The sequence below is a fragment of the Protopterus annectens genome, chromosome 5.part0 (assembly GCF_019279795.1).
Source record: "Protopterus annectens isolate FY-2018-M chromosome 5.part0, PAN1.0, whole genome shotgun sequence".
In the NCBI taxonomy this organism is placed as follows: domain Eukaryota; kingdom Metazoa; phylum Chordata; order Ceratodontiformes; family Protopteridae; genus Protopterus; species Protopterus annectens.
In genome coordinates, this window is record NC_056735.1 from 339,918,708 (window position 1) to 339,931,618 (window position 12,911).

At 44.2% G+C, this 12,911-nt stretch overlaps 1 protein-coding gene across 1 annotated transcript in view; it reads left to right on the forward strand.

Moving 5' to 3' along the window:
• Positions 1-12,911, forward strand: part of LOC122802616 (ornithine transcarbamylase, mitochondrial-like) — a 426,405-nt gene that overhangs the window by 400,540 nt on the left and 12,954 nt on the right. The window contains exon 9 of the mRNA XM_044072307.1: positions 11,306-11,443. Coding sequence (XP_043928242.1) covers positions 11,306-11,443 — 138 coding nt within the window. The remainder of the gene's footprint in view (positions 1-11,305; positions 11,444-12,911) is intronic.

Here is a 12,911-nt window from a genome sequence, read left to right on the forward strand (position 1 = left end):
ATTTGCATGTTTATTCCTACCACTGGTCATTTGAGGTATCACTGGTGAACCTCTCTGCCAGTACCACAAGTGGAGATACCTGTTGTGTTACTGTCTCTGGCTTAGACTGTATTTTTGTGTAGTGACCTTACAAGATCAGTGCTGCATGAGGCAAGTGTCTCTGAAAGCCTGCAAGAAAGCACACAGCATAGCAGCAGATGTTCTTCATCTCACATTGCTGCAGTCCTTACACTTGGGTAGTCCGCTGTCCTCGGTCGGCCCGAATATCAAAGTATTAGGCTGACGTCGGTCAAGGCGCTTAAGACTGACATCAGGACGTCAGGGTACAAATGCGCATGACCGACGTCATATCCTCAGTCTTTTTTGCCGCATGGTCCGATGCAGAAGCAGCGTTGCAAGTGCCGTTCGCTCTGAAATTTTCAATTCGGAGTTTCAGACCGAGTCAAAGTTGGCTAAGTACCCGTTGGGAACATTTTAGTTTTTCTTGCCTCAGTGGTTTACCGGATGTCAGAAAAAGTGAATAACTGTATTTCTTGTGGGAAACAAATACCGCATAGAGATTATCATACTTTGTGTATTCCTTGTTTGGGGCCTGAGCACGACGTTGTTGGGTGTCGCTTTTGTGCTAGGTTCAATAAGCGCAGTATTAGGTTAGATTGTGCCAGGTTGGTCTTTGGGAAGCGGTGCAATTATAAGATGCCGCCGGATGCTCCGCCGCTTCTTCAAGAAGCGCAAAGACAAAGCAGATAGACCTAGGCAACGCCGGTTCTTTAGAGGCCAGTGGAACCGGTGGTTCCGGAGGCTTCTCTGGAGCCCCAGGGGGAGACTTTGTTATTGCAGGATGTGGCCTCTCAGGAGGCAGGTCAGGCTGAAGGGGCTTCTCAGGTTACTGTACTCCCCTCCCTTCCTAAGGTGGTTAGACCCTCTCCTTCTGTTTCTAAGGCTTCTCCCAGAGGCAGGCCAGGTTTAGCTTCTGTTGGTGTCACTCCTAGTTCTACAGGATCTGTGCCCAAGAAGCACATGCTTAAAATGGCAGAAGATTTAATTACTTTGATTAGAGGTTCTTTACCCCCTCCAGATGAGAGGCCTAGGGTGGAACCAGAGTTGGAAAGTTTTGAGCAGGCTTCAGATGTTTCAGAGTCTTCGGCTGAAGACTTGCAGGAGTACTCTCCTTATTCTGATTCTGATGCAGATGATTCAACTCCTTCTGCTTCTCCTCCAGAGGATTTTTCTTTTTCAGAGACTCTTCATTCCATGAGGGAACATTTTAAGTGGGAAGGTCAGGACTTCTCTGATTCCAGGAAAAGGCTTAGGGAATTTTTGCTTTTACCCCAGCATAGGCCTTTGGCTATACCTCCTGTTCTGGATGTTGTGGAAGATGTGTTTGCAGAGGCTTCTCTTAATCCTGATTCTTTGCCTCCTGCTCCTGTTAAACCGGATAGGTATTACAGGGTGCCTGAGGCTCATAAATATCTTTATAAGAGTCCTAGGGCGGACCCAGAAACTGTTAGTCAGGGACCTAAGGGTGTCAAGGCCTCTGTTGTAAAAAATCCGGTTCCTCCAGATAAAGAGGCCAGAGCTTTGGATAGATGGGGAAGAAAGTCTATACTTCTTCCACCTTAGCTATGAGGGCTTTGAATTGCCAGTTTCACATGTTGAAATATCAAAACTATCTTCTTTCTCAATTGAAGTCTAAGGTAGATGCTCTGGCGGAAGGCATTGAGTGTAAAGAATTACAAGATTTAGTGCATGTTTCTGAACAGGTGGGTAAGCATTCTTTACAATGTGGTTTTGATGCTGTACAGGCCTCGTCTAGGGTGGCTGCCACTGGGTCAGTTCTTCGCAGGCACGCCTGGCTGAGGGATCAGGATTTATCTGAACATGTTAAGACAAGGATTTTGGATGCTCCTTTACAGTCTGATGTGTTGTTTGGTTCACCTGTGGAGTCAGTCTTGAAGAAAATGGAGGACAAGGCTAAGTCTATGCAGACTGTTAAAGATTTTTTGCAAGTTCAGCCTCCGAAGTTTAGTAGGAATTGGCCTGCTAAGGGGTGGACGCATCTTCTTATGATTCACAGTCTAGGGGTAGATCTAGACGTGGTTGGGGCAGAGCTCAGATCTCCTTCAGACCTAGAACAGGGAGTTCTCCTGCACATTCTTCGGGTGAGGGCAGGGGCCAGTCCTTTCGTAAACAGGCCCAATGACCTACCTTTTCAGCTGCCAGATCCTTCTTGCATGGCAGCACCTTTGGGAGGAAGGTTGGCACTCTTCAAGGAAAATTGGAGTTTGATTACCCAAGACAGATGGGTATTAGATATCATACACCAAGGTTACAGGTTTTATTTCCATACCTTGCCTCCTTTCAAGGGCATGCCGGACGTTCCTCCTCAGCAAAGACTAGAGGCTCACAAACAAATTTCTCTGCTGTTCCAAATAGGGGCCATACAACCGGTCCCTCTGTCAGAAGTGGGCCTAGGATTTTATTCTCGCCTGTTCCTAGTACCAAAGAAGGGGAACACGTGGAGACCAATTCTGGATTTATCTATCCTCAACACTTATCTGGACATTCCCAAGTTCAAAATGTTGATGTTACAACAGCTTTTACCTCTGCTGGGCAAAGATCACTGGATGGTGACTCTGGATCTCAAGGAGGCTTACCTTCATGTTCCTATCAGGCTAAGTTGCAGGAAGTATCTGCGTTTGAGCTGGGACTTCTCATTATCAGTTCTCTGCATTGCCCTTTGGCTTATCTACTGCCCAGAGTGTTCACGAAGGTTCTGGCTCCAGTGATAGCTTTCTTCAGGCTAAGATGAATACAGATCTATCCTTATTTGGACGATTGCCTGATTCTGGCCCAAGGAAAGGACGAACTTCTTCATCATTTACAATATGTGATAGCAGTGCTAAGATGCCTGGGGTATTCTGTGAACGAAATAAAGTCCAGTCTAGTACCCTCTCAGGACATGTGCTTTCTGGGTGTGAGACTGAATACAGCATCCCAGATGGCCTTTTGACCCCGGACAAACAAAAGAATCTTTCTCTTTACTTCCATCAATTGTCTCATCAGTCCAGGCTGACTGCAAGGACAGTCCTTCAAGCCTTGGGGTTCATGGCATCTTGTATTCTGGTGCTTCCCAATGCCAAACTGCATATGAGGAAGCTGCAATGGTATCTCAAAATGTATGGACACAGCACTGCCAAGATTTGGACACTGTCATTCAGATAATACCTTGCATTCAAAAGGAATTTTTGTGGTGGGCTCAGGAATGTCACCTAAACAAGGGACTCTCTGTGACCCGGCCAGAGGCGAGTCAGATTCTAACGACAGATGCCTCAGACAAAGCTTGGGAGCTCATCTAAATGGAAAGTGGGTACAAGACACGTGGCCTGCCAAACTTCAACATTTACATATCAACTTGAAGGAGATGTTAGCAGTCCAATTTGCATTGATAGCTTTCAAGGATTTACTCCTTCCTGGGCAGGTGTTGGTTCTAACAGACAACACAACTGTCATGTGGTACATCAACAAGCAAGGGGGAACACATTCTTATCCTCTATGCAGACAAGCAATGATTTTGTGGGAGACGGCTATCAGTTTACAGCTAAATCTTCAGGCAAGGTTTCTGCCGGGAGCACAGAACTCCTTAGCAGATGTGTTGAGCAGACAAATTATGGATCCCCACGAGTGGAAATTGGATCCTCATGTATTTCAGAAATTGACAGTGTTTTGGGGAACTCCAGACATAGATCTGTTTGCTTCTCCACTAAACTACCAGTTGCCAAAGTTTTGCACAAAAAGGTTTCATCCCACAGCTTGGAAAGTGGATGCACTCTTTCAATTGGAGCAATCTTCATGTGTATGCCTTTCCACCTCTGCCTCTCCTCCCAAAGGTACTCCTGAAGGTCAGACAGGACAAGCCAACGATGATTTTAATAGCTCCAGATTGGCCTCGACAGCACTGGTACCCATTACTGAGAAGTCTGGTACGCGAGCCTCCATGGCCTTTGCCTTCGATTCCACACCTGCTGTCTCAGGAGAACAGTCATCTACTCAATGTAAAACTTCACTCTCTTCACCTAACAGCCTGGCATATTCTGTTTTAAACCCTGGAGGGTCTCAGCTTCCACAGCAGGTTTTGAATGTTATTTTGGAGGCCAGAAGGCCTAGTACAAGGAAAGTTTACGCAGATAAATGGAAGAGATTTTTATTTTGGAGTACAGCAAAGGAATTTGATGTTTCTAAGCCTAATTTAAGTGTGGCTCTTCAGTATCTTACTGAGTTACTGGACAAAGGTTTGTCCTTCTCTTCTATTAAGGTTCATGCTGCAGCAATTTCTGCTCACTATGACTGTGACCCACCATTGTTTTCTCATCCTTTGTTTAAGCAATTCCTTAGAGGGGCAAAGAATATAAGACCCCCCACGTAGAGCTCCTACTCCTGCTTGGGATCTCAATTTTGTGTTGGAGAAACTCACTCTACAACCTTTTGAGCCTGCAGCTACTGCTGAGTTGAAATATTTATCATGGAAGACTGCTTTTTTGTTGGCCTTTACCTCTGCGAGAAGGGTGTCTGAGTTACAGGCCCTTATGGCAGTTGAGCCTTTCTTAATTTTCCATAAGGATAGGGTGTCTTTGCACTAATCCTTCCTTTATGCCTAAAGTGGTTTCTAGTGTGGCTTTAAACCAAACTATTCATTTGCCTACTTTTTATGCAAACCCCCAAAATAAAGGGGAAAAGATTTTGCACACTTTGGATATACACAGGCAGTTGCGATATTATTTGAACAGAACTAAAGGGTTCAGGCAGTCTCAGCAGTTATTTGTTTCATTTGCTTTGGGTTCTCAGGGCAAGCCTGTGTCAAAACAAACTATTTCTAAGTGGATTGGGTTTTGTATTGCTTTCTGTTACTCCCATCATGGTAAGGAGATTCCAGCTGGGATTAGGCCCCATTCCACTAGGGCTACTGCCACTTCTACAGCTTTTTAAGGGGGGTGGCAACTAAAGATATTTTAGAGGCAGCTACTTGGAGTTCAGTGCATACTTTCTCTAAGCATTACTACCTTCCACTTTACTCTAAATCTAGGGCTGGGTTTGCCACTGCAATTTTACAGGGCATTTTGGCAGCTCCTGCTGCTTTATAGTTTTGCCATCCTCCCTTACCTCTGCTTTGGGATTCTACCCAAGTGTAAGGACTGCAGCAATGTGAGATGAAGAACATAGTACAGTTTTGTACCTACCATAAATGTAGATGTTCGAAGATCCACATTGCTGCAGTCCAATTTACCCTCCCTCCTTCCCCTCTGTAGTTAGAGGCGGTTGTGTGGTTTGGGTTGTACATATTGTGTATATTGTATATTTTGTACATAGGGTTAGTACTAGGGTGGTTGGTTGTTTTTTTGCTGTCTTTTGGTTTTGACCTTTCTTTTTAGGGTCTTCTGACATCTGGGGCAAGAAAAGACTGAGGATATGACGTCGGTCATGCGCATTTGTACCCTGACGTCCTGATGTCAGTCTTAAGCGCCTTGACCGACGTCAGCCTAATACTTTGATATTCGGGCCGACCGAGGACAGCGGACTACCCAAGTGTAAGGACTGCAGCAATGTGGATCTTCGAACATCTACATTTATGGTAGGTACAAAACTGTACTATTTGTTGACCACTGGAGGGGGCTACCTAGTACTTAACATATGGAGGAGTTCTGCATGGAGATGAAGACATGGATATCATACCTGGAGGAATGGACACAGGTGTCAGGATTGCCCAACACTTCCATCTCAAATGAGGCTGCACCATACTTTATAGATATACAGCAACACTGTTCATACATACTGTAGGCAGTCGACAGATACACTACATATGTTTCTTGTAGGTATGTCAGATGCTCAGGTACAAAATAATGACAGTAGTTTGCAGTTTCATAGCCACCATTTGCATTCATACCACAGGGCCTTATATTTACCTTGGGTCCTCAGATTCACTGTGTTATTTTTGCATTGTTTATTTACAGGATAGATCACTGCTACACTGTCACATGTACAGGTCAGGACAATAGACCGATGCCAGCACCTGTGCAGGGTCTGACAATGATGCTGAGACAGTTTGTCACTGTCATATGGTACAGTGGCACTATCTGTCTCGATCTTGTCTAGCTTTCCACTTGCTGTATAGGGTGAAGGTGTGGCCTCACTTAAACACATGAGGTAGAGGTCATACAGCATAAGTACTCATCATCCCTGTTGGTGGGGCTTCCCCATGACTGAGAGCATTGGTACTTCTCTCCCAGTGACTGCAGCAGCAGAAGAGTATACTGCATCTTATGTAGGTTTACCCACTGTACAGCAGACTAGCAAAAGCTTTTGTGGCTGTCACTTGTCACAGCCGTCCACTGATATGAAGGTGGTGGGGCTAACATCCAGGCAACAGAGTGCAGCTATTCTTGCATATATGGAGATGATTGGTGTGTTATGTGGCATCCATGAAGATATCCCCCAGCACTGCCGATGTCTTAATGATACCATGTTCAGTGATGATGCCTTACTAGGTCTCAGGTGGCATGAGCTAGCACATGTCATTGCAGTGTCCTCCTTCTGGCAGAGAATAGCAAGTGCTGCCATCACTGCCCTGTCCAGCAGTGTAGTCTATAGTTGAGGAGGGACACACTTGGGTTTTTCACACTTGAAGGCCAAAACAGAGTGGCAAGTCTTGGAATATCACACTTCATCACCTTATGTCATGATGTCCATGACTGCCAGCCAGAAGGTGCAGGACGCCTTGCTAGAGGACTTCATATAGTCACATTCCCACAGCAGAGCAACATCCTGTAATAGGTCACCTCAAATCTTCGCACAACAAGCCATTACAGTACCCCTGGATCATTCATAGGTTCATAGCTAGGTACTAGGCTATTGGCCCTAGGGCCTATATAAGCCTAGCCAAAGGTACCCTGGCTTTCGCCACCCAAGAAAATTGTTTTCCTGTGCCACTGTCGAGCAGAGCCACAGAAGTGATCCCCGGGGTGAATTTCCTATTTTGACATGTAATGGCATCTCTCCGAATCACAGGTGGTCATTGTTTAGGACACAGCGTACCTGTTGCTGGAAGATCACGTTCTCTACCTCCAGTAACATGCCTGCCCACCCAGGTTGTGATGATAATCATATTATGTCCCTTGACACCTATGCAGTTGATAACTATGACCCATTCCAGCCACCTTCTAGTGTGGTGTAAGTGGGGAATGTCTTTTTACACAGTGTGACTCGATCATACACTGTGTAGCACAGCCTTATCTAACACAACATACATTGTGTTTATTCTTTGTAACTCTTCATTGTCACTGTGTGCTTGTAAGGGCCAATCAAACAGAGCTAGACACAGCTGCTTCACCTGTGCCATTTTGTACTGTGCCCATCACTTTGGGGTGAATGTGTTAAAGTTGCTACTGGCTCTCTGTCAGCCTGACTGTCATCACTGGATGTTGTTGATGTGATGGCCACGGCATGTGCTGTAATTGGTCCACAGATTCCTGCAGTGGAAGGCTGGCCTGCGTACATCCTATTAACTGTACTATGTAGCATGCAGCAAACAACAAAAAAAACCTTGCATTCTGTGTCAGGGACATAGTGCAGTGCCCCAAGATATATCTATGCAGTGGAACCAGGCTTTTAGTAGGCCAAACACATATTCTGTAATATTACTTGTTTACAGCTTGGGCAGTGTTTTACTGCAGTTCAGCAATAATATATGAGTACCATGCAAGCGTCATCAACCAGGGCTGTCACAGGCATCCTGCATTATCCAAAACTCAGTAGGAACATATGGAAGTGAGATATGTGTACACATACTGTATTTGGCTATATAGAGTAGAGTCAAGTTATATATGCTTGTACTTTCCCAGTTGGGCATCCACATGGACTTTTGTTATGCATGAAACAGTGATTTGTTTCCTAGACATGTGAATTATGGGCAGTGCCAGAGTGCTGTGCAGATACATTGGTTATCAACCTCTGCATTGCATGCTACTTAGCAGTCGATGGATTGGTAGCCTTTTGTATTGACATATCGCTGTCTGTGGACACCAACAGGGACTTTTATTGCCACATGTGCGGAATCCATAGAACCCATTACTTTGGAGACATGGGTGATGGAAGCTACTCACGGTGGTGGCCATCTCCCTGACTGTGTGTTGGGGAACCAGATGTGCCCATCCAGTTGTACAAGTAGTATATCTGGAAGTATATTAAGTATTCGACAAAGTGAAGCCAATGCTATACCCAATGTGTCTGTTCCCTTTTTGTCTTGGAAAGGTCCCTCTAGCTAAAGTAGTAAATGTTACACATTCCTTGGTTTCCACTATCCAGCATATCCTGTTTGTGGGTGATATTATGTTATTTGTAGGGTATCTTTGTCCACTCAGTAACTGATGGCTAGCGGGTGATAGGTGATACACTGCCAGTAGTGTGTTTGTTCTTGCTGCCTGATACCACATCACACTTCTGACTGGGAGTTAGAAATTATAGAAAGTAACTGCTGCTGCTGCTGCTCCCAGGATCTCTGCTTATCGCAAGTATGTAAATTCTTGTTTTCTTTTTGCTGTTATAGTGACACAACTTACTGCATGCCTTCTGCTGATCAGAAATCCTGGCCATCTGGTGAAGTATATGAGCTCCTAAAGACATGAAGTGCTGCATTTAAGTCAAAAGACAAGGATGCCCTAAGAGTGGCCAGAGCAAATCTAAGTAGAGTTATAAAGGAGGCTAAGAGGACCTAGGGATATTAAATTCGGGAACGCTTCTCTGACCAAAGGGACTCCAGACGTCTCTGGCAAGGCATTCAAGCCATAACTGACTACAGGCCTGCATCCTCCCCATGTGATTACAACACATAATTTCTGAACAAACTAAACACCTGCTTCAGCAGATTTGATATCGGAAACAGCACTGTGCCAAGTAAGCTCCTTGTCAAACAGGGTGAGGAGGTGCTATGTCTAAGAACATCTGATGTTCTGAAGACACTGAGGTGAGTCGACCCAAGAAAAGCAGGTGGTCCTGATAATATTATGGGAAGGGTTCTAAGAGACTGTGCTACCCAACTGTCCACTGTACTAACTGCTATATTCAACCATATAGCCACTGTACCTAGTTGCAGGGATGTGATGAATATAGCAGTTAGTACACTGGACTGTGCTACCCAACTGTCCACTATACTAACTGCTATATTCATCACATCCCTGCAACTAGCCACTGTACCTAGTTGCTTCAAAAATATGACAATCATTCTCTTAACCAAAAAATCCCACCGACAAGCCTAAATGATGACTAGCCAGTTACTCTTACATCAACAGTAATGAAGTGTTTTGAATGGTTGATCAAGAACCATATCTCTTCAAGCCTACCTGCAGCACTGGATACATTACAGCTTGCTTATAGATCTAACCACTGCACAGCTGATGCACTAGCTATAGCACTTCATGAATCTTTGGCACATCTAGAGAACAAGAATTGCTATGTCAGAATGCTATTCATCGATTTGAGTTCTGCCTTTAACACTGTCATCCCCCAGAATCTGATATCGAAGCTGATCCAGCTGGGTATCAACACCCCCCTATGTAATTGGATACAGGACTTTCTCATCAACAGACCCCAAAAAGTATGTGTGGGAAATAGTTCAATCAGTATTACACTGAGCACGGGTGTCCCTCAGGGCTGCGTCCTGAGTCCTCTGTTGTTCACCTTGTTGATGCACGACTGCATGGCCAAGCATAAATCCAACAAAGTCATCAAGTTCATGGATGATACCACTGTCATACGTCTTGTCAGAAATGGTGAGGAAACAGCCTACAGGGATGAAGTGGAGCATCTGATAGGCTGGTGTGACAGCAACAATCTGGCCTTAAATGTAAGCAAGACCAAAGAATTAATAGTGGACTTCATGAGGACTAAGGAGATACATCAACCTCTGGAAATTAAGGGAGTGGCAGTGGAAAGAGTCAAAAACACCAAGTTCCTGGGGGGGGGTGCACATCTCCGATGACCTATCCTTGTCGACTCATATTAGCCACACTGAAGCAGGCACAGCAACGGCTGCATTTCCTATAGAAAATGAGGAAGGCAAACCTGTCTGTCCATCCTGAAAGCCTTCTACAGGGGGACCATCGAGAGCATCCTCTCAAATAACATCATAGTTCGGTATGATATCTGCAAAGCATCTGACTGCAAGGCTCTCCTGAGGGTAGTGAGGAGAGCAGAAAAAGTCATTGGTTCCTCGCTCCCATCCATGGATGATCTGCACAAGACTCTGTGTATGAGAAGGGCTAGGAAGATAATCGACCATCCCACTCATCCTGCCCATGGCATGTACTTCCGCCTTTCATCGAGCAGGCGGCACCTCAGCTTACACTGCAAAACATCTAGACTGAACAGGAGCTTCTTCCCTCTAACAATAAGGTTGCTGAACTTGAATGCCAAGCATGACAGCAAATAACTAGATCAATATGCCACTTGCTTTGAAGTATCAGCTATAGTAATCACTCTGGTAAATTGCTTCAGTAACTGGTACAGTTAGCCTGAATTCTTATGCTATTACTTCCTGAATGTGCAATAGTCAGGAGTATGTCACCACTCCATATATGTGCAATATGAACATCGGAATATACCATACTACAGCTGATGAAATGCAGTATTCTAAGCAATCACAATGTGAAGTCATGATCTTGCAATACCTACTGGTATAATACACTCTAATGTCCAATTGTGGCAGTTTATTGTGTTGTTAATATTTTAATTATTACTGTATGTGCATAAGTCTTACTGTCATTCAAACTATGTGTTCATTGTTATGTCTTGCACGCAGACCAAAGCAATGTGATTATATTCAGCTTGCACTGCTGTGTATATATGATTGACAATAAAGTTTACTTTGACTTTGTGCATCATGATTATAAATCATGACCCAGTTTCAGAGGCATACATTTACATGTCTTTATGCACTGATTATACTTCACTCCTGCATCTGCATATCATTATGCAATCCTTTGCAGGCAGCTATTCCCACAACACTTTCCTCCCTGCTTAGTAGAATTTCAGCATGCCTGCACATGATTATTAGTTTCACAACAATGCACTGAGTAGTAGAAAATATATCTATGAATAAGAGGTTATGGATTATTCACTGGTTGGTTTAGCTTCACAAAACAGAGACTTAAAAATGATGTTGCAACTGCTGTTGATTTTCACTTTGTTGTCTTATTATATGCTCATTTGTAAATCGTAAGAGCAATCAAAACATTACCTTTTCTGTTTTGTCTAGACTGGAAAAGTAGCTGCTCCTGACTGGGTCTTTCTGCACTGCCTACCTAGAAAACAAGAAGAGGTAGATGATGAGGTCTTTTACTCAGATCATTCCCTAGTTTTTCCAGAGGCTGAAAACAGAAAGTGGACCATTATGGTATGTAATGTAGAATTGTGCCTGTGATAAACACAGCAATATGATTTCTAGTTTTCTCACTGGCACGGTAAGATTTGTTGTGTTAAGACTTTCAGTTGATATGCGAGGTTTGAAGGGATGATTCTCTTACAGAGCTAGTAAATCACTAGAATGGCTGTATTGGGTATTTACCTTTGATGAAGTAATATTTAAAGGCATAATGTGTACTTACTTATTTTACATATTACTACTAACTACCAAAACACCACATTTGCTTTATCAGTGGTCAAAGAGACTTAGCCCCAACCCCTTCATCAGCTTCCTTACTCTATAATATTTGATCTTTCTTTGATCTCAGCTTTCACCCTGGGTGGCAGTGATATCACTTCATCCTTCACCCTGGGTGGTAAAGGTATTAACTCATCTTTCACCCTGGGTGGCAGTGGTATCACCTCATCCTTTGTCCTGGGTGGCAGTGGTGGCACTAATCCTTCACCCTGGGTGGCAGTGGTGCCACTCATCCTTCATCATGGGTGGCAGTGGTGCCACTCATCCTTTATCCTGGGTGGCAGTGGTATCATCTCCTCCTTCACCCTGGGTGGCAGTGATATCACTTCACCTTCACCCTGGGTGGCAGTGGTGGCTGTCATCCTTCACCCTGTGTGGCAATGGTATCACCTCCTCCTTCACCCTGTGTGGCAGTGGTATCACTTCACCTTCACCCTGGGTGGCAGTGGTGGCTGTCATCCTTCACACTGGGTGGCAATGGTATCACCTCCTCCTTCACCCTAGGTGGCAGTGGTGGCACTCATCCTTCACCCTGGGTGGCAGTGGTGCCACTCATCCTTCACCCTGGGTGGCAGTGGTATCACCTCCTCCTTCACCCTGGGTGGCAGTGGTATCACTTCACCTTCACTCTGGGTGGCAGTGGTGGCTGTCATCCTTCACCCTGAGTAGCAATGGTATCACCTCCTCCTTCGCCCTGGGTGGCAGTGGCGACACCCATACTTCAACCCGGGTGGGAGTGGCGACATTCCTTCTTCACCCTGTCCTTCACATTTGATTGAGTGATAACGGTATGTTATTTTTTAGACTGAAATGGTTGAATAACTAAAAAAGATTTTTTTAAAACTTTTCTCTGAAATGGTGAAAATTAAATTATTTATTTTTTTTACTTGGCAGTAATATGTGTAATAACTTTAAATTTGGAAAAAGTTGTAAGTTGCTTGTTGATACTAATGATGCAAGTTATAACTGGGGCATCTTGGTACATACATTTGTGAGGATAATCACAAAAGCCAGTTGTAATAAGGGAAGATAGTGAGTTAGATGATTAGGTTTATATAAAGACAAATGAGATTTCATTAAGGTTGGTGAGAAATGAATAGAAAGTGAAATTCACAAAGAATAAATTATCTGAAAGAATGGAATATGTTACACTGAATGCATATGAGTAGGAAAATGAAAAGACATTAAAAGTGAGAAAATA